At 36.6% G+C, this 20,429-nt stretch overlaps 2 protein-coding genes, 1 non-coding gene and 1 pseudogene across 8 annotated transcripts; 1 reads left to right on the plus strand and 3 right to left on the minus strand.

The window, feature by feature from the left end:
• The first annotated feature begins 1,553 nt into the window (after window positions 1-1,553).
• On the plus strand, window positions 1,554-8,128 carry LOC125213195 (cellulose synthase A catalytic subunit 5 [UDP-forming]-like). 5 transcript variants are annotated; one of them, XM_089069337.1, is made up of 15 exons: window positions 1,554-1,878; window positions 2,019-2,359; window positions 3,158-3,350; window positions 3,454-3,662; window positions 3,762-3,861; window positions 3,947-4,130; window positions 4,330-4,596; window positions 4,719-5,064; window positions 5,182-5,319; window positions 5,626-5,751; window positions 5,856-6,068; window positions 6,140-6,416; window positions 6,496-6,692; window positions 6,762-7,112; window positions 7,179-8,128. In XM_089069337.1, the coding sequence occupies exons 2-15, from the start codon at window positions 2,273-2,275 to the stop codon at window positions 7,764-7,766; spliced, it is 3,276 nt and encodes a 1,091-aa protein (XP_088925463.1). In that variant the 5' UTR covers window positions 1,554-1,878; window positions 2,019-2,272; the 3' UTR covers window positions 7,767-8,128. The 5 variants fall into 5 exon arrangements, with proteins under 5 accessions (XP_088925463.1, XP_088925464.1, XP_047969548.1 ...); XM_089069338.1 differs by having other exon boundaries at window positions 1,554-1,874; XM_048113591.2 differs by having other exon boundaries at window positions 1,554-1,801.
• A 776-nt stretch (window positions 8,129-8,904) lies between these two features.
• Window positions 8,905-9,007, minus strand: LOC125217301 (U6 spliceosomal RNA). The gene has a single exon (XR_007175713.1). It is a non-coding gene; the product is annotated as a U6 spliceosomal RNA (small nuclear RNA).
• Window positions 9,008-9,534: 527 nt separating this feature from the next.
• Window positions 9,535-12,772, minus strand: LOC125215816 (protein LIKE COV 2-like). Of its 2 annotated transcripts, none has more exons than XM_048117377.2 (7): window positions 12,481-12,772; window positions 11,517-11,569; window positions 11,315-11,424; window positions 10,715-10,882; window positions 10,430-10,527; window positions 10,066-10,192; window positions 9,535-9,896 (listed from the first exon to the last, which is right to left on the minus strand). In XM_048117377.2, exons 1-7 carry the CDS (start codon window positions 12,610-12,612, stop codon window positions 9,787-9,789), a joined length of 798 nt encoding a protein of 265 aa, XP_047973334.1. In that variant the 5' UTR covers window positions 12,613-12,772; the 3' UTR covers window positions 9,535-9,786. The 2 variants fall into 2 exon arrangements, with proteins under 2 accessions (XP_047973334.1, XP_047973335.1); XM_048117378.2 differs by having other exon boundaries at window positions 12,487-12,770.
• Window positions 12,773-15,237: 2,465 nt separating this feature from the next.
• LOC148931163 (aluminum-activated malate transporter 2-like) lies at window positions 15,238-17,948 on the minus strand (annotated as a pseudogene).
• Window positions 17,949-20,429: the final 2,481 nt, after the last annotated feature.

The following is a 20,429-nucleotide window of genomic DNA, read 5'->3' on the forward strand; positions in this document are numbered from 1 at the left end:
TTCAATTTTTTTTTTAAAAATAATCAAATTATGACGTCATAATTACGACGCCTACTCGCCGCCCCGCGAGTGGGCGTCACACCTAGCGCCAGCGCGCGCCACATGGCGCTGGCGCGTGGCGAGCTGTCTCGTCGCGATGCCCTTTCGCGCGAGAAACGGGACGCGTTGGCTCGTCCCTTCGGGACGAGATGGAGGTTGCAACACCATCTCGTCGCCGTCTCATCTCTGCGGGACGAGATAGGGATGGCAACGAGATGCGTTGTTGATGCTCTAAATAAGTTAGTGGATTATGAGTCTCATTTATATATATTAGTGTTATAACAAAATATGAGTAGAATTGGTTGGTGAAATGTGGGGTCTACTGATATGGTGCAACATACGGTGCAAGAACAGCTACCTCGTAAGGAGCAGCCGGAAGACGATCCAACCATCCATCACAACCACGAAGCCGAAGGGGAACGTACGCCAACCCAATAGACTTGGCGATTTTGTTCCCAAATAAGTCTAGCAATTTTTATTATCTTTTTAGTTTAGTAATTCTTTTTGGATATTAGTATTTTATTATTTATTTCTTTTTTTTGCTTTATTATATTTCGGGTTTTCTTTGTTGGTTCTTTCCCGGAATGGTTAGGAGAGGTCGAACCAACCCTAGGGTCCTTAGATTATAAATAGGGCACTTGTTCATAGAACTTGACATGAATAAGAATTATCTTTTGCCCAAATATCTTGATACTCAAGTTACTCAAGTTATGAACCTTAGGAATACCGCTGCCCAACGGGAATCGATCTCGCGCACGGCCGATCCTAAATCTTCCGACAACCCTACGAAGGGCGCCGGAATTGTTCTCGACCGCCGCACGAAGCCGCCGTTCGACGTAATGGGAATCTAACCCTTAACATCTACTTATCATTCATGGTAAAAGTGAAATGTGACTCTTATTGTGAGATAGACCGAAATGACAAAATGTGGCACTTACTGTGGGATGAAAGTAGCAATTGGCGTTTTTATTTTTTAATATTATTTTAGTTTCACTAACTTATTAAGTATAGAATAAAAATAGGATTTATGTTTTGCTATCTTTTTGTATTTACTTTTTTCACTATATTTCTTAAAACTTGATTCAAGTTAAAAAGATTAATTAATCATGCATGGATGGAGTAACAACAATACTATAAAAATAATAAAATGCCCTCGGTCCATTATTAGGAGTTCCATTTCTCAGCGACATAATTTTTAAGAAATATTAAGAAAAGTGGGTGAAAAAAGTTAATAAAATATGGATCTTATATGTACATATTAGTTTTAAATGGAATGTGAGTTAAATAAGTTAATGAACGTTTTTATTATTTATAGTAAAAATGAACTGAAACTCTTATTTACAACGGATCAAAATGAAAAACGAAAGTAAGAAGGAAAATCCAAAAATCAGACTCCTCCAAAGCTGTATTCAAATTTAGCTGTATTCCAATTTTCTCTCTCTTTCCACACAAACAGAGCACCTGTTTCTCTCACACACACTTGGAATATTATTTTTTCCGACATTAATTTAGAGAGAGAATTTAATTGTCAGTGTACGTGAGTTTTTATAACAAAGGTCCACCCAAATCTGTACTCTCTCTTCCACAGAGACACACTCACACACACACACCTATTTTTTCCACCAAAATCAATCCTTTATTACACACACACACACTACTGCCTCATCCGCACACAACAGAGTGACACACGCTCTCACTCTCTCTCTATCAATTCAAGACTCAATCGGTCCTATCCAGCTAAATTGCAGTTCAGCATTAGCTTGTAAAGATGTTTAATTAATCAATTCTTTTATATCATCACTAACCTTTTGGTTTTCATGACTTTCCAGAATATTGTATGTTAGTTTTCCATCTTTTTCAATTGATTCGCTCTCTATTCTTCTTTCTCCAATTGGGTTTTTTTTATGTGTGCTTTTCCGATTGTGGTTATTATTTGGCAAGACTCGATTTTGAGCCCAAAATCCCTCCTTTTTCCACAGACATTGCTCGCCAAGGATTGGATTAGGTGCATCTGATTGAGAGTTTGGGCTCAGAAAAGCAAGAATCTGCAGCTGCATTAAGGCATTTGGAGCTAAATCGCCAGGGGTTTTAATTGTGATTTTTGCACAGATTTTGATTTTGGGGAAAAAAGGAAAATTGCTGGCGGTTTGGAGAAATCCCAGCTGTTTTCCCCGCCACAGGGGATTAAATATCTGAAGTGGCTTTAAAAAAGTTGGGATTTTTGTTTGTGGGAATGGCGATGAACACAGGAGGAAGGCTTGTTGCTGGTTCTCACAATAGAAATGAGTTTGTACTGATTAATGCTGATGAAATTGGGAGAGTGAGTATATGGATAAACCCTCATTTTGTTTTTTTGTTGTTATTGTTTCATATCCGTTTATGCCCATTCCCTTCTTTGTGCTTCTTGAGATTCTTGTTAAGATTGAAGTGTGTGTTTGTGTGGATTTTGTTTGTGAAATTAGGGATTGGGACTAGAGATTATCTTTTAATTTCAAATGTTTAGATGTTTGCATTGAGATAGATGTATCTTTGAGGGTTGTTGGAGTTTACATTTTTTTCCTTACTTATTTGCAATTATATTGCTGTGTGCTACTTCTCCTATAGAAACAATAAGAATATGAGTTTCAGATTATGTTATGAGTTTCAGATTATGTTGTGTTTCTTTCAGCCTGCCACTATGATGCTATTTGTTTTTATTTTAGAGTGATGGTCATCCAAATTTCTTTCATTATATGAGTATTTTGTTATACTGCAAAATCGAAGAATGAGACCCTGATAGTTTATCGAATGCTGACTAATCTTAGAGGAGAATGCAGAAACCTGATAGTTTATCGAATGCTGACTAATCTTAGAGGAGAATGCAGAAAAAAAGGAAATAAATTGGTCATAAATGATAGAATAACTAGTAACCGTAAGAAAATTTAGGAACTTCAACTGAAAAAATGTTTGAGTGGGAGTTCCACTGTGCAGTAATTGGCCTTAGGAGCTATATACTTTGCAAGTTGCTAGTTGAGGAATGTTTCCATGATGGGTTCTTGTGCTGTATAGAGGTCAAGGGAAGCCATTTATGTTGCTCTACTAAGGATGAGAGACTAATTGAATTACATTGATTTTATAGATTAAGGCTGTTCACGAACTAAGTGGGCAAACATGCCAAATTTGTGCGGATGAACTGGAGATAATAAATGAGGAACCTTTTGTTGCATGCAATGAATGCGCTTTCCCCGTTTGTAGAATTTGCTATGAGTATGAGAGGAAAGAGGGCACACAGGCCTGTCCTCAATGCAAGACCAGATATAAGCGCATCAAAGGTGAGTATATCGAGGTTCATTTTACTGCAAATGTTTGTTGTTTAGCAGCTGAAACCTTGCTAATTTTGTTAATGTCTAATTTTCTAATGCATTTGTGCCATAGGTTTTGCTAGAGTCGAGGGTGATGAGGATGAAGATGGTATTGATGATTTGGAAAACGAATTTGATTATGTAAAGAGTGAGCCTGTGGGCTTTACCCAAAATGGTGGTGCGGTAGGATCCGTCTATGGTGGTTTATCTGGATCAGCCACTATGCCAGGACATGATTCATCTCAGGGTATCGATATCCCACTTTTGACAAATGGTGAAGAGGTAATGGGTAATCAAGACTAGACCATCTCTCTCTCTTATGTCTTGTGAGTATCTGTCTATTGAATTAGTTTGTCCTTAATGTCTTCTTACTATGTTTAGTGTGCCGAGATTGCACATGATCAGAGTGCTATAATAGTACCCCTGTTTGCCAGTAACGTGAATGGAATTCATGCAACTCCTCCTGGTACAACAGCACCTCGTAAGTCAATTCTTTTGATTTAATTTCTGCAGTTTGAAGCTTATTTAGTTTGTGCTGGATTATTCATTTATTATTTCTGATTTAGCAGTGCATCCCCGTCCTATGGTCCCCGAAAAAGATCTTGCGGTATATGGCTATGGAAGTGTTGCGTGGAAGGATCGTATGGAGGAATGGAGGAGAAGGCAAAATGAAAAACTTCAAGTGGTGAAACATCAAGGGACCAATGACGATGACTTTGATGGGGGTGATTTTGGTGCAGATTTGCCTATGTGAGTACCGAGTCGTAGCTGTGATTTCATGGAAGTGGCTTGTCTCTCCTTTGCTTACTGTCATAATCTTTAACATGCATCTTTCTTTGATTATTTATGAGATTATAAGTATAACTAAGCACTACTTGTATTTTCACGCATTGAAGTGTGAGATTAATGGTGATTACATTTGTATCTTCTTATAATGAACTCCATTTAGGATGGATGAAGGGAGGCAGCCACTTTCGAGGAAACTGCCCATTGCTTCAAGCAGGATAAATCCATACCGGATGGTAATTATTCTGCGTCTTGCGGTTCTTGCCTTGTTTTTTCACTATAGGATTCTCCATCCCGTTCCTGGCGCATATAGCTTGTGGATGACATCAGTAATCTGTGAGATATGGTTTGCTACATCATGGATACTTGATCAGTTCCCCAAGTGGTATCCCATTGAGCGAGAAACGTACCTTGATCGACTATCTCTTAGGTAAGCACCATCTCTCTCTCCCTCGCTTGCACATAATGCATTCATCTTTCGCTTCTTGTTTTTAGCATATACTCTTATTATTAAAGTAGTAATTTCAACTTGAAACCATTAACGTTATATAGGTATGAAAAAGAAGGAAAGCCCTCGGAATTAGCAGACGTCGACGTCTTTGTCAGCACAGTAGATCCCATGAAAGAACCTCCTTTAATCACGGCAAACACAGTTCTCTCCATCCTTGCTTCGGATTATCCAGTTGACAAAGTATCATGCTACGTGTCAGACGATGGTGCTGCCATGCTTACTTTTGAAGCACTTTCCGAGACATCTGAGTTTGCTCGAAAATGGGTTCCCTTCAGCAAGAAATTCAATATTGAACCGCGTGCCCCTGAATGGTATTTCTCTCAGAAGATAGACTATTTGAAGAATAAAGTCCATCCTTCGTTTGTTAGAGAAAGGCGTGCAATGAAGGTTAGTATTATCTATATTACACGACTTGTTGAGATGCACAAAAAAAAAGGAAGGAAAAAAAATGCCGCTGTTCTCTTTGTGCATGGGTTCACCGATGCATATCTTTGTCTTGTGCAGAGAGAATATGAGGAGTTCAAAGTTCGGATTAACCGTTTGGTGGCCATGGCTGAGAAGGTTCCTGATGATGGTTGGACTATGCAGGATGGGACACCCTGGCCGGGCAATAATGTCCGGGACCATCCTGGTATGATTCAGGTTGGTGATATTCTCGAGTCACAACAACTAATCTCCTTGGATTTTATTATATTATAGTACAAGTGGTAGTTGGCTCGAAGCTGAGGGCACGTGATCTAAAATTTAGTACTGTAGTAGACCAACTGAGTGAGATCTCGGCGGGGTTATGATGTTATTTCTTCTTGTGACAAGCAAAATTGTGATGCATATATATGTATATGTTGCATGTAGGTGCAACAGAGTCATACCTTGTAGCTAACTCTTTCTTACTACTATTATTCTTTAATTTCTTACATCGATTTTGATTATTACTTGCTTTCTCAACAGGTATTCCTTGGTCATGAAGGCCTTCATGATAATGAAGGGAATGTGCTTCCTCGTCTGGTATATGTTTCACGTGAGAAGAGACCCGGCTTTGAGCATCACAAGAAAGCTGGTGCTATGAATTCACTGGTGAATACCTATTGCGCATATTTATATAAATTCAGAACTTGAAAAGGAAGAAAAAAGGTTTAATTTGTTACTGAACTTAATACTCTGTGAATTATATTATACAGATACGGGTTTCAGCAGTTCTGTCGAATGCTCCTTATCTTCTAAATGTGGACTGCGATCACTACATTAACAATAGCAAGGCGTTGAGAGAAGCTATGTGTTTCCTGATGGATCCCACCTCCGGAAAGAAAGTATGCTATGTGCAGTTTCCACAAAGATTTGACGGGATCGATCGCCATGACAGATATTCCAATCGCAATGTCGTGTTTTTTGATGTATGTATGCCTCACTTAGTGCTGTATTACTTCACTTACCATCGTGCAGGATATAATTCAATGCTATGCAGATCAATATGAAAGGATTGGATGGTCTTCAAGGACCTATATACGTTGGAACCGGGTGTGTCTTCAGAAGGCAAGCGTTATATGGATTCGATGCTCCTACTAAAAAGAAGGCACCTAGCAAGACGTGTAACTGCTGGCCCAAGTGGTGTTGTTTGTGCTGTGGTTCGAGGAAGAGCAAGAAGGGGAAATCGAGGAAAGCGAAGAGAGGTAAGAAGTCGAAGCACAAAGAGGCATCGAAACAAGTACATGCTCTTGAAACCATCGAAGAAGGAATTGAAGGTAGAATTTTTTCGTTGTAGCTTTAATCAGTTAGGAAATAGTACTTTCTGCTAACATAGATACTGTTGATTCCGAGTAGAAATAAATACTATTGATCGACCTTTCATCTCCCAAGAGAAACTTGAGAAGAAGTTTGGTCAATCACCTGTTTTTGTGGCTTCAACGCTTCTTGAAAACGGTGGGATGCCGAATTCCATTAGTTCAACATCTCTCTTGAAGGAAGCTATCCATGTTATCAGCTGCGGTTATGAAGATAAAACGGAATGGGGAAAAGAGGTATGTAGTGTAGTGTTCGTTATGTGTGCAGCCTTCGTTTTTCTAAATTTTCATACTTCTTCCAACTAGGTGGGCTGGATATACGGGTCAGTCACCGAAGATATCTTGACGGGGTTCAAGATGCATTGCCATGGCTGGCGTTCCGTTTACTGTATGCCAAAGAGGCCTGCATTCAAGGGATCTGCTCCTATCAACCTTTCGGATCGTCTTCACCAGGTTCTTCGATGGGCTCTTGGTTCAGTTGAGATTTTCCTAAGCAAACACTGCCCGATTTGGTATGGATATGGCGGAGGATTGAAGTGGTTGGAACGATTTTCGTACATAAATTCCGTTGTGTATCCGTGGACTTCTATTCCTTTGCTCGTTTACTGCACATTGCCAGCTATCTGCCTTCTTACCGGGAAATTCATCGTCCCTGAGGTATGTCATTTTTTGCCGTCTTTCTTGGTATTGTTCGTTTTACTAATGGTGGTTCGAATTTTACAGATCAGTAACTATGCCGGCATCATATTCATTGCCCTTTTCATCACCATTGCTGTGACCGGTATCCTCGAAATGCAATGGGGAGGTGTTGGCCTCGACGATTGGTGGAGAAACGAGCAGTTCTGGGTGATCGGAGGCGTTTCCTCCCATCTCTTCGCCCTCTTTCAAGGGCTCCTCAAGGTCTTGGCCGGCGTGAGCACGAACTTCACCGTCACCTCGAAAGGAGGCGACGAAGACGGAGGATTCGCGGAGCTCTACCTCTTCAAGTGGACGTCGCTGCTGATCCCGCCCACGACTCTCCTGATCATCAACATCGTCGGCGTCGTAGTGGGAGTCGCGGACGCCGTCAACAACGGGTATGACTCGTGGGGCCCGCTCTTCGGCCGTCTCTTCTTCGCCATATGGGTCATCATGCACCTCTATCCCTTCCTCAAAGGGTTGATGGGGAAGCAAGAGGGCGTCCCGACCGTGATCATCATATGGTCAATCCTGCTCTCGTCGATACTAACCCTCGTGTGGGTCCGGATAAACCCGTTTGTCTCGAGGGATGGCCCTGTCCTTGAGATCTGCGGGCTCAACTGTGACGACTGAGGGCCGTGGTGCCCAGCCCTCGACTCTTTGCAAGACGCAAGGACAGCTCTTCGTTGCTGAGAATCGATGTTTCCTTGTGCAGCCAGACGCATATCCTGGTACGTTTTTTGCCCCATCCCGATCGGTTTCCGATGTACCTGAGGTAGAATAAGGAGCGTACTCTCTTGCTCAGTGAGTTTTAGATTGTATAGATGTTAAGAAGTAGCAAATGATTGATTGATAGATACTTGTTTCTATGGTTTCATTCATTCTTTTGTGTTTTGTTCATCTGAGTAATGGCCCTTAAAGGGTTGTAGATGTAACTGACAAAATAGGATTATTTATGGATAAATATTATTCTTATTTTTTTATGTGGTTAAAAATATTTGTAAAGATTTGTATTGTCCAATTACATATTTATATGGCTAAATGTTGCATCTGTGTGTTTATATCTGCACATTAATACTTCTTATAGGTCTAGTTTTGCACAACTCTACTCTTTTGGTGTAAAATGAAGAACTGCAACACTCCTTTCCTAATAAAAAAAACCCTTTGTAGAATGTAACATATTTTCCCAAATCACAAGGATTTTTTTGTTGTCTCATTTGTTTTTTTCTTTTGTTTTTCAGATTCTGGTCTTTTGAATTTAATTAGAGAATGTGCGCATATCAATTTTATGGTGCATTAGATTTCAAAAGGGATAATAACTGCTTAAATTACAAGTTTTGGTCAAGTTTTAGAAATTGAAATATTAAATCACGAAATTTTAATTTTTCTCAATTGTACACAAAATAGTCTTTTAACAATATTCAAAACGACAATGTTATAATAAAATAAGGAGAAAAATGAGAAAATAAATGAAAGTAGCAAAATGTCATCGTATAACGATATTTAAAATGACAATGATCTAATTAAATAGGGAGGGAAAAGAGAAAATAAATGATATAAAAGAAAATTTCTCTGAATTGTTCACAAAATAGTCTTTTGACAATATTCAAAACGACAATGTTATGTAAAATAAGGAGAAAAATGAGAAAATAAAGGAAAGTAGCAACATATCATCGTATAACGATATTTAAAATGACAATGATCGAATTTAATACAAAAGAGAAAAGAGAAAATAAATGATATAAAAGAAATAAAATACTTATTTGAGAAAAAAAATTTGGACCATTTCTCGATTTATGCGTGTCATCCTTGCGCAGGGGCCATGCTAATCTTCTCTGTATCGTTCCAATTTTATCGGATGTCCCCGAAGGGACACTAGAAGATTAGTTCGTTTGCATATATATAGTGTGAGAAGCTTTCGTAAAGTTTCGATGTGGGACGAAACTTGAAATTCCATTAAATAATTTAATATATTATGGGCCTTACTTGTGGTAGAATCGCGGCCCAGTAATTTCAACCGACCAAAGAGTCCACGTCCAAATTTGGCTTCTAGTTCTTACTAGTTACTTTCCAATTAATATTGTTGTTTATGTTAATATAATCATTTATAGTTAATATTGTTGTTTTATTTCAGTTGAGCATTTTTGGTATGAGCGTGGGTAATTTGAGAAAACCAAAATTCCAAGTGAACAAGACATTTGTGATACTCCTATTATCGTTGGTAACAGAGAAAGATATCTACAGGCAAAGTCCATCATCAAGAAACCTAGCAAGATTTGATCCATCTTTATCAGAGAATTTTTTGGTTAAATGTATCAAAGATATCTCATTGTTAAGTGCAAAGGCATATTATCAATATCTTTCTATCATGTGTTATATTTAGAACAGGAATACAAAAATGTACAGACATAAATGTATCATTCACATGCCATTGTTCAGTCGATTAGATTCACAACAACATTCAGTTTCATCATCTTCAAAGGTTTACAATTCGAAAGCGTGGCATGAACTCTACGTTTGTCGCACACTTCTAGGATCGAAACACAGTAGACCACAATATGTAGTTTTTCTTATCCTCTACTTTGTACAAATGCTTGTTCATTCGACCACCCATCTCCATGTTCTTATAACTGCAAAATCAGTAGGCTGTTGCCTACACAAGTCTGGTGAGCGGAATCCGTTCTCCTGGTCGAGCAACTCTTTCAATTGACGAGATTGGCATGATCCTTTGTGGCATTGTCATTCCTCCAGAAACGATTATTTCTGCAGTATTTACAAAAGATACAAGGAAATTATTTAACACCAAATTTGAAATGGCAAAAGATATTCTGTAAGCAGCATGTGCAGAAAACACTTAACCGATGATTTAACTATTTGCTCATGCAACATTGAAAGCAGTAATCAGAATTCAAACCCAAGTATGGTATCATACCTATCCCTTCACGAATAGACAAATTGGGCCTAATAATCTCGCTGGAACTAACCAAGAATATATCACCAATGTACAAGTGATTTGTAGGGACAAAAACACTGCATAATTCTTCATCTCCGTCATCTCTCTGTTGAAGAAGACAAAATAAACATGTAAACATGGTTTCCATTTATCCTAAGTAAAGCATTTTCAAAATAACTCTCGCTTTATTTTATCTAAATTGCTAAACACCTGTTACTTCTTATTAGGAGAACACATATGACAATTTTGAAGTTCAGATTATTACACCAGAAAACTGGTTACTTATTGAAACATCAACTGCTCGATCTGTTTACATATATCCTCAATAAGAACACATTACTACCTGTAGGACGACTGAGGAAGTGATAAAGCCAAATGCATATTCACCCACACGTGGATGGCGTATAATTGCCACTTCCTTAAATGCAGTAGTATTTTGGTCTGCAATGAACATGAAGTATAAAACTCAAACAGCAGTAAACATGAACATAAACAGTATGAGACAGCCATCAGTTAAGTACAAAGCCCATGAAAGTTCCGTTAGCATTGCACGGTATGTTGTGAAATAGCAAGATTTGCATTTGAGTCACCTAAATTCAGAAAGTAAATAAGTATTTATTTTCTTTACCAGGAGAAATTGCGGAGCTAATCTGCTTGGAAGCTGAGTAAATGTGTCTAACAAATGGCATTCGCTTTATAAACCATTCTCCAAGCCATATCACTGAAGCCCCCAGCCATGATGAAACAAATACACCAACAAGGAATACAAAAAGTAATGATGTCACAAATCCAAGTCCTGCACACAAGAAAACTAATTGAGAAGCCTGTCCAAGAAAACTAAGAAAAAGGTTGTGTAAAACATTAGTAAAGTAACAAATAAAAGCACACTGATGTAAAAATTGATCTGAAATACCATATTTATGGAGAAATCTATCATCCTGAAACAGTAAGATAGCAATATATCTGATAGACTTCATACGTGAAACAAGAAGAGGAAATTGAACAACTTGATAAATTCCCAGTTGCTCGAGTTACATAAGTGTAACAAGAAACTGAGTAGAGTATTTGGAAACACAGAAACGGATACCTAGACCTACTTCCTTTCCGAAGTTAGGGACACCTTATTTAATTCAACAGGGTGCAAACTGTTAGCCTTTTCAGTTGGCTTGATAATGCTATAAAAAAAATCTAAATCGTCATATCCTCCAAGCCAAAAGAGTACACTTACCAAATATCTCAATGCCCAGCTGTTCATATAGAGGACTGAAGAAACCATCAACAAATTGAACGAACCACCAAGTCACAAAAAATGTAACAGCAGCTGGGAATAGAACTATGCTGCAAAAACAGTTCATCACAACGTTAAGCTTGACCTGACAAATTCAGATAAATTATGCATTTCTGGAGCAAGCTAACAGGCAATAAAGTACCATCCGGTCATAAACTTTTTTGAAACCCAGCTTTGAAGAACAAAACAGCAAGCCTGGATAACAAAAAGTATAAGCCCTTAAAACATCAATTGAAAAAATTAACAATCTGCCTGCAGAAGAACATTTATAATTCTGACATAAGTCACATAACACAATCAACAATCCCCATATCCAACACTGAGTTCCTCTATGCCCAATTCAACGAGTCAGAAACATTTTTGGTACAGCTCTCACACTAGAAAAACCTTGCAAAACAAACTATTGAATACAACTGAGCTGGAAATGTAAAGCCATTCACAGGGTAGGGGAAGCCTACATTCCACCACAAGGAATGTCTATGACAAGCTGAGACAGCAAAGACAAAAAAATATGCAGACTAAAACACGTCATTCTCTTTTTGTTTAATGCTGTATTACTAGTACTATTACTACCAGTGATATCAGAAAATTAATTGTTGTTGGTACTGAAACTTCAAGATTATATCAATAAAAAGTCTGCAAATGATTTTAAAATTAGCAATTGTTCTTAATATCAGGAAGGCCAAAAAAGATAATCACAGCGGCCAGTCCAAATCGTATTGTTGAGGTACAACACCTAAAACAAATTACGTATATTCATGGCGCTTGCGACTGGAAGATTATTATAGATCAATTCCAACTATCATTGATTCAATCGGAATTTCAAATAAATTATCAAAATTAATAGATTATCACGCAAATTCTGTTATATGTTAAACCAACGCTTCAATTTGGAAATCTTTAACAACTATCACTACTTCACATATCGGCATCCTCAATTATCAAATTCTTATTCAAATCAGCTCAAATGTGTGATAAACCCAGCTAAAAACACTACTGCAGTAGTAACTCAGCCAGAAATAGAATGTCAGCTCGCATTTCAATAAATAAACGCACATTTCTATAAATAGAGAGTAAAACGAGCTCTAACACACACACACACACACACTAACACTACGAGTGGAAGAATCGGGAGAAGTAGAAGAAGATTTTAACGGATCTTCGGGATCTGGCCCTTCTTCATCTTCGCCAACGCTTTGACTCAGCGGCACCGACGTAGCGTCCTTCTCCTCTGCCATTGTAGCCAACAATAGGCACGAGCCGATATCGCAGGAGTTCTTGCAATCGGGAAATTAGGGATTTCAGTATTAGCAGTTGATAAAATTTGGGAATTTTGATGGATCGGAAAAATGGAGGAGAAAAAAAAAAGCGTGGTGTTGAGTGTTATTGAAGAGGTACGACTACTGAAGCGTGATGTACTGGCGAATGGCGATGACTAAATAGTCAACTCCATTATTGGTTTTGTTATTTCATGGGGTCAATACAAAACTATCTGAGCCAAAAATCATTTTTTTTTACGCGCAATTTTGTACATTAAATATTTTCCCTCAAAATAATTTCTCTATCATTTTCTTTAGTAGTATATTAATTAAAGGGCTAAGATAGAGATCAAACGGGTTTAATTTTGGACTTATTCGTGGAGCTCTCTATTAATCAAATTTGATCTTAATTTAATTGAATGGATAATTCATTTTTATCAGTGTGTAGATTAATATTGAACCTTCAATTCAATATCAAATTGAGCAACCTTTTATTTAATTATATATCGTGTTTTATGATGAATTAATGCCTTTCATTAATAATTTAACTTGCTGTTGGTTGATGTAATTAATTTATTTACTAAAATTGAATTTGAACTTACTACTTACTGTTACTAGAGTTTACATTATTACATACAATAAAATATTTGTCTTAGAAATCTTTAAGGAATATCATCAACCTGACATCAATTAGAAATTTAGAACCAAATTTTATTCAATAACAAAGAAATAAATAATTAATAATATACGCTCATTATTATATATAACTTGTAATAAAGAATTTATCGTTGATGTAATTTATTCTATATTATACTTATACCACACATCAATGTTATTTGTTATCCCGCGGCAGGAGTACTCCGTCCGTCTCTGAAAATTTGTCACTTATTTCTATTTTTATTCGTCCCTAAAAATTTGTCACCTTTCACTTTTACCATTTTATATAGTAGATTCCGCATTCCACTTACTCATTCGCACTCACATTTTATTATAAAACTAATATATAAAATTAAAACTTATATTTCACTAACTTTTTCGATCCACTTTCAATATTATATTTCTTAAAACCTGTGTCGGGTCAAATGATGACAAATTATAAGGGACAGAGGGAAGGGAGTATTTATTTCTTTCTTTCTTCAAAAAATTCTGAATATTAATTTAAGTGATTATGATGCATAATTGAATATTGATATTAGTAATATATACTACTACTTGCTTGGAATCCTCAATTTCCATAAAAATTTATGTCAATGAGGTTTTGCTCGTTATTTAGAATATGTAGGCAAACCATTCCAATTATGTTTAAATTACATTGATTTTATTTTTTCTCACACCAACACTGTAGTTTGAGGAAAGATATTTTCTTAAAAATACAATAAAGACCACCAACTATTCGTATATTCTAAAATCACCCCTCAACCTTTTGCATCCCTTACAACTTTGCCCATACAATAATTCGAAGTTTCGTGGCATCATTTACGTTCTTGGTAACTATCGGACGATCCAAAATCAATGGCGTAACTTTCTAGTTTAATGGTTTTTGAGGCTTACTCTCATTAGCTAAACAATCTTTAGGTATGCCTATAAGACCACAAACTTTCTAGTTTAATTCAATCAACGTTCTCGTCAATGTACAACCCTAGAAGAACTATTTTTTTATTAGTCCGTCCCTGAAAAATATGAAGTTTATAGTTTTGAAATAGTTAAACAATATATTATCTTTATACATCATTTTATTTACAATGTATACCATTACACTACACAACTAATAATGTGGAACTCACTCTCCACTCACTCACACTACTTACACTACATTTTATCTCTATCTCTTTTACTATTTACCATATACATTAAATTTGTGCCTGGCCAAATATTCATACTTTTCAATGACGGATAGAGTATAACCTTTTCTTATAAGTTAGGGATTTGATTCTCATAAGCTAATGGAGTACTTGAATTCAAAGATTTATTAAACTAAGACAATCTCCGATAGTACTCCTAAATCAATTTCATTACTATTTTTAGATTTACTTAAAAAAAATCTAAATCACTTTTTCAAATTTTATGAGTAAAAAGAGCTATAATATGAAGAATATTCTTTTAAGTCTAGTGACTGATTAAAGTGAAATCACTATTTGACGTGACATTTACACTAGAGTGAATTTGAATTTAATGTAAATGCTTATATATGTTCTAAACCTCTCGTGAATTTGAGAGCTGAGTTCGATTTCTTGACCATACAATACTTGATTTTTTAATGTTTTCTTGTCCTAATTTCTTTATATTTCTCTTCATTTTGTGTTATGTCATTTGGCACCCCCAATGTAAAATCTATGGGTCCGCCACTGGATGTAGTTCACCCACTTCATCTTCCCCACGGGGGCAGGCTTAGACGGTTCACCGCTTTCCTCCTCCCCCTACCCTTCCCCTTCCCCTTCGGTGGGGGAATGATTCTCCTTGGGGCGGGATAGATGCATTTCCGACAACTCGTACTCGTATGTGATTAAGTTTAGATAGATCCTTGGAACAACGTTGGATTCGCCCGAATCTAATGGGGTACCGACCATGCTCGGCCGATGAAGTTCGTCATCGCAGTGTAGGTCATTACCCCGTCCGTAGCAAAATTGGTAGTAGGCGTTTGCTGCCTTGGGCAAAAAGGCAAGCAATTTCAACGTGCAAAACTGCAGTCAACCTCAGGTCGGGTTTCTTGAACTTAGCCTTTGTCGTCAGCACCTCCACGGAGTCTTTGATCTTCGCTGTGCACGCCACGATATCGATTAGCAGTGATGCCGCTGTCGCCACCAAGACTACGTCGAGGAACTCGGGGTCGTGCCAAAGCCCGATCTTCAGCATGGCCTTAGGCGTCTCGGCCGCGGCCTTCACGTCCAAGATGTGTATCTCGCTCAACAAGGAGGACTTTATCGTCCGAAGTACGATCGCAACATCTGTTAGGGCTAAGCCGCATTCGGAGATGATCTCGGTGCATAAGGCTTGGATCTTCGTCCAAAAATCCAACTGCGTCTGTACGTCCGAGATGAGGTAGACGTTGAGTGCATCAATCTTGTACGCGTATTCCCGGGTAACCGACCCTATCTCGAGGTACTGGTTCCATGGGTGCCAGTGCTAGATCTTCTTGTGCCTAGGCTCCCACCACGCGAAATTGACTTACACGAGCAATTAATTATTCACAATCGAGTTAACAATAACACAAACGATATTGTCAAGCGGGCACTGTTAGAGTTTGTATACTAGAAATCACCTTTCGAGTGATTGAATACTGTTAAAACTCTTATTTTATTTTCCAAATGAATAAACAGATTATTTTTGTCATAATGTTGTTATGTTTTACATTTAATGGATGTTTATTACATATTTAAATGTATAAGTAACTTAACGAAGTCTAACTCTTTGTTTTAGTAGACCGGTTGTGAGCGTCGTTCATTTTAAGGTAACACGGTCAGTTCTGAACAAAGAAAAAGAAGAATTTCACAACCTAGATAGGCCTAGACTACCTATCGTGAAAGGTTGCAATGTCAGTCCGATTATTTCTAAGCCTTACTGAAATAAGATGATGTTGGTGTGGTATAGCACTGAATTGGATCTAACAGCGAGACATGTCTTTATGCTATCTACTGAAAGACGAGGTCTTGTAAATTATTGTTTCTTAATCAATGTACGTTAGCATTGAGCATACGGTATTGATTATGCACTACTTTGACTTACCAAATGGTACGGGTTTTTCGCAACCTAATAAGCCTGGTATATTGGGTAGTGGTGATTAATATCTAGCGGTGCTAGGATTGCTATTATGTTGAATTGTACGCGAGGTGAGTTTCATTTGATAACATCCTCAAGAGGAGCTTGAAATAAGGTTTTATTAATCGGAACCTAGCTAGTTGGAATTTGATTACTCTATGAATAATAAATAAGAATTTCTTGTTGAGTCCACTCTTGGAATAAATAAGATATTAATTAATTAAGTCCATAGCAGACAATAATTAATTAATGGATGTTTCTATCTTAAGCGCGGGAAATAAATATCAAGTAATGGAAACCCGGAGTACTTATAATTTCGGATTTGGATGGGGAGTGCAATATTACTTCTGTAGCGGCTGCTCGTAATATTCCAATTATAAGTTTATATTAAATTGGGTTTAATTTAATTAGTAAAAAACTAATTGGAGGAGCCCATATCCAAAACCTTGCACAGATCCCTGTCTGGGCCCAATATGTGACTTATTATAAATAGGAGAATAAATGAGACAGAAAAGAGATATTATTTTCTTCCAAAAATTTCGACCCCCTCTCTACTTAGATTAGGGGCGATTTTTCCTCTTCTTCGAGGGATTGGTTTTCTGTCTTCTTTATTTAAGTCCTAGTATACTGGTGAGATCAGTCCACCCTGATATCAGTTTACAGTCCGGGAACCAGACAGAAGATCCATGGTTTAGTACTAAAGATCTTCACGTGGAGAAGGCGTTAGCTATCTTCGATTTTTTGGAGAATCATCAAGGTAAAATAGCTAAACCGTAGAAAAACATGTTTTAGGTTTTGATTAATTTAAAGCATGATTTATTTGAGTTATGAGCATGATACATGTGATAATTGCGCGAATAGAATTTGTCTAAATAATCTGCTAAATAGATCAGGATTATTATGTAATCGATTTATGTGAACGCTTCCGCTGCCAACCCCTTCAAGCACATGGGAACGAATCAAATTTTTCGCACTATCTCTAAATAGATTACTCACCGACGAGTCCTCCGTGCATTTGGACGTGAGTACACTTTTGAAATCTTCGAGTGCCTCTAGATTATTGGCGTGTTATTCTTGGAAATAAACATGACCAAAAGCTAATACAAAGAGAAACAAATAATCACATCAATAACTCTTATTAGATCAACTCAATCTCCAACAAGAAAACATTAAATTTCATTAAAAATCTATTACCTTCTAGATAACATGCAAGTTTATCAATGTTGTTAGCGGTGTGTAGATGGGATCTTCGCTTGCCGTAACGAGGAGGATGAAAATGCATATAGCAACGGCGGTGCAGCCGACGACCAAGATGGTGATCAGACGCGCGCACTCCACTTTGAATGTGACGTCATCTGGATTCCAGGACACCACTATCACAATGAATGTCAGCATGAACACTGAAAATCCATCATCGTATCTCGCCTTATCACTGAAAGTTTATGATTATTCTGACCAATTTCCTTAAAAATATAGTATTTCCCACAACCTTTAAAAGTGGTTTAAAAATCACCAATTTTTTGAATTGTGCAAATTTACCACACTAAATTTTCCGGCATAATTTTTTGCCAACGTGGAATTCCAAAAAACCTACGTGTAATAGTCTGAGCTACATTCCATCTTGCAGGTGATATTGTTGGGAGAACTTTTTATAAATGTAAATGAGATATTTTTATAGGATGAACAAAAAAGAAAGTACCCTTATTTTTATGGACGGATGGAGTATCAGTTAGTTCAAGAAATATTGTTTCATTAACAATATAAGCACAATGTCAATATTAATTGGATACAATATCATTTTGTCACTATTATAAATCATTTTGTTAAACTGGTATAAATCATTTTGTTTCATTATGAAATATTGCATGTATTTTTCTATTTATATTAAACTGGTATAAACCAAAACATATTAAATATGTTAAAGAGCAAATGCATTTGAATAAGTAGTTAGTTTAGGTGCTAAAGTAGATGGTCTTTTTAATTTTCATTAAATTTTTCTTTACCTTTAATCAGTGGCGGAGCCAGACTTTTAACGATGGAGGCCCCAAACAATTACTCCCTCCGTCCACAAAAAATAGGCACATTTATGGACCAGAGTTTTAATGAGAAAATGGTAAAGTAAGAGAAATAATGTATAAAAATGTGGATAGAGTAAGAGAGATAAGAGAAAAAGAGGTAAAGTATGAGAGGAAAATTTTCCATTTTTATAAATGGTACTATATTTTGTGGACATTCCACAACGTCAAAATGGAACTTTTTTCTTGAATGGAGGGAGCATTTAAATTTATTGAGTATGTTCAATATTCGGAAACCACTCGAACATAAGCTATAGAAAAATTTGTGCGTGAGAAATAGATAATAAAAAAAATATGAATATATTTTTTAGGGCATTGCATTGATATTAATTTTAATAATATTATAGTGCAACATTATATATTTACATGTTTATAGAATTATGTTTATTCTTAGAGGAAATATCATTTTTTATGAATATAAATTTAAATTATTTATGCAAAATTACTATAGAGAAAATCAAAAAATACTATAAATGAATATGATAAAATCATTACTACCGTAAACAATTATCTACTTTTTTTTAGAAAATCTCAAAAAACACATACTTCAGTTAAGAGAATGAAGGCAACAACAGGATTCGAATTTGGTACCACGCAAATGAAAGGCTGGAACTCACGCCAACTGAGCTAACAACTGATATTATTTATTTGGCATACATATAATATATATAATAAATGTTCAAACGGCTGGGGGCCCTTGGGCCCCCCGGCCCCACCGTAGCTCCGCCACTACCTTTAATACTCTGTCTTGTACAGTATTGAATTATGTACTTAACTCTATTTTCATTAAGTAATGTTTTAGACTTTAGGGAAATTAAAAGCTCTTTTTAATCTTATTATAAGTAGGACAATGTGAAAAGTTTTGCGAGGTAAGTGGGACAACCGGATAAGTGTAGGCCCTACTTGGTAGGATGGAATGGAATGAGGAGAGAATGAAATGAAGATGGGAATGGAATGACAATTCCATTCCATTCTTGTGCTTGGTAAGCACAAGGAATGCAAAAGGAATGGAATTGTTATTCCTTGACTGATTTCATTCCTATGTTTGATATCTACAAATTAATATAGAAATTGAATAGAATGAAATATGAATAATTAATATGTTGATTCTAATAGAAAAAAACACTACACACATTTCACACACAACACGCACTCCACACACTACACATATTTCACACACTTTACACACTACACATACTACACACATTTCACACACTACACACACTACATACATTTCAAACACTACACACAGTTCACAAACTACAAACACTACTCACATTTAACACATTTCAAGCATCCAATTTTTGAATTTGTGTACTGTGTGTAATGTGTGAAATGTGTGTAGTGTGTGTTTTGTGTGAAATGTGTGAAGTGTGTGATAATGTGTGTATTGCGTGAAGTGTGTGTAGTGTGTGAAATGTGTGAAGTGTGTGAAATGTGTGTAGTGTGTGCAGTGTGTGAACTTTGTGTAGTGTGTGAAGTGCGTGTGGTGTGTGAAATGTGTGTAGTGCGTGTAGTGTGTGAAATGCGTGAAATGCGTGAAGTGCGTGTAGTGTGTGAAATGTGCGTAGTGTGTGAAGTGTGTGAAATGTGCGTAGTGTGTGAAGTGTGTGAAAATGTGTGTAGTGTGTAAAGTGTGCGAAATGTGTGAAGTGTGTGTAGTGTGTGAAATGTGTGAAGTGTGTGTGTGGATTTTTCAATTATTAAAAAAAATTTAATTTTAATTTTATTGTAAAATTGTGATGATATTAAATTTAAATGTAATATAAAATAATATTTATATAATTTTGTTAAATTTTAAAATAAGAAGAAAGGAAAATGGAATGGTCATTCCTTAGCTAAGTGGATGGAACGAGTATTCACATGTGAAATGGAATGGCCATTCCAAAAGGAATGGTGATTCCTAACAAAAATATTTACCAAGTAAAGAAATAGAATAGAGGTAGGAATGTCATTTCATTCCTC

Source organism: Salvia hispanica, chromosome 3 (genome assembly GCF_029641045.1).
Source record: "Salvia hispanica isolate PSC_SH4W2 chromosome 3, Shi_PSC_v1, whole genome shotgun sequence".
In the NCBI taxonomy this organism is placed as follows: Eukaryota; Viridiplantae; Streptophyta; class Magnoliopsida; order Lamiales; family Lamiaceae; genus Salvia; species Salvia hispanica.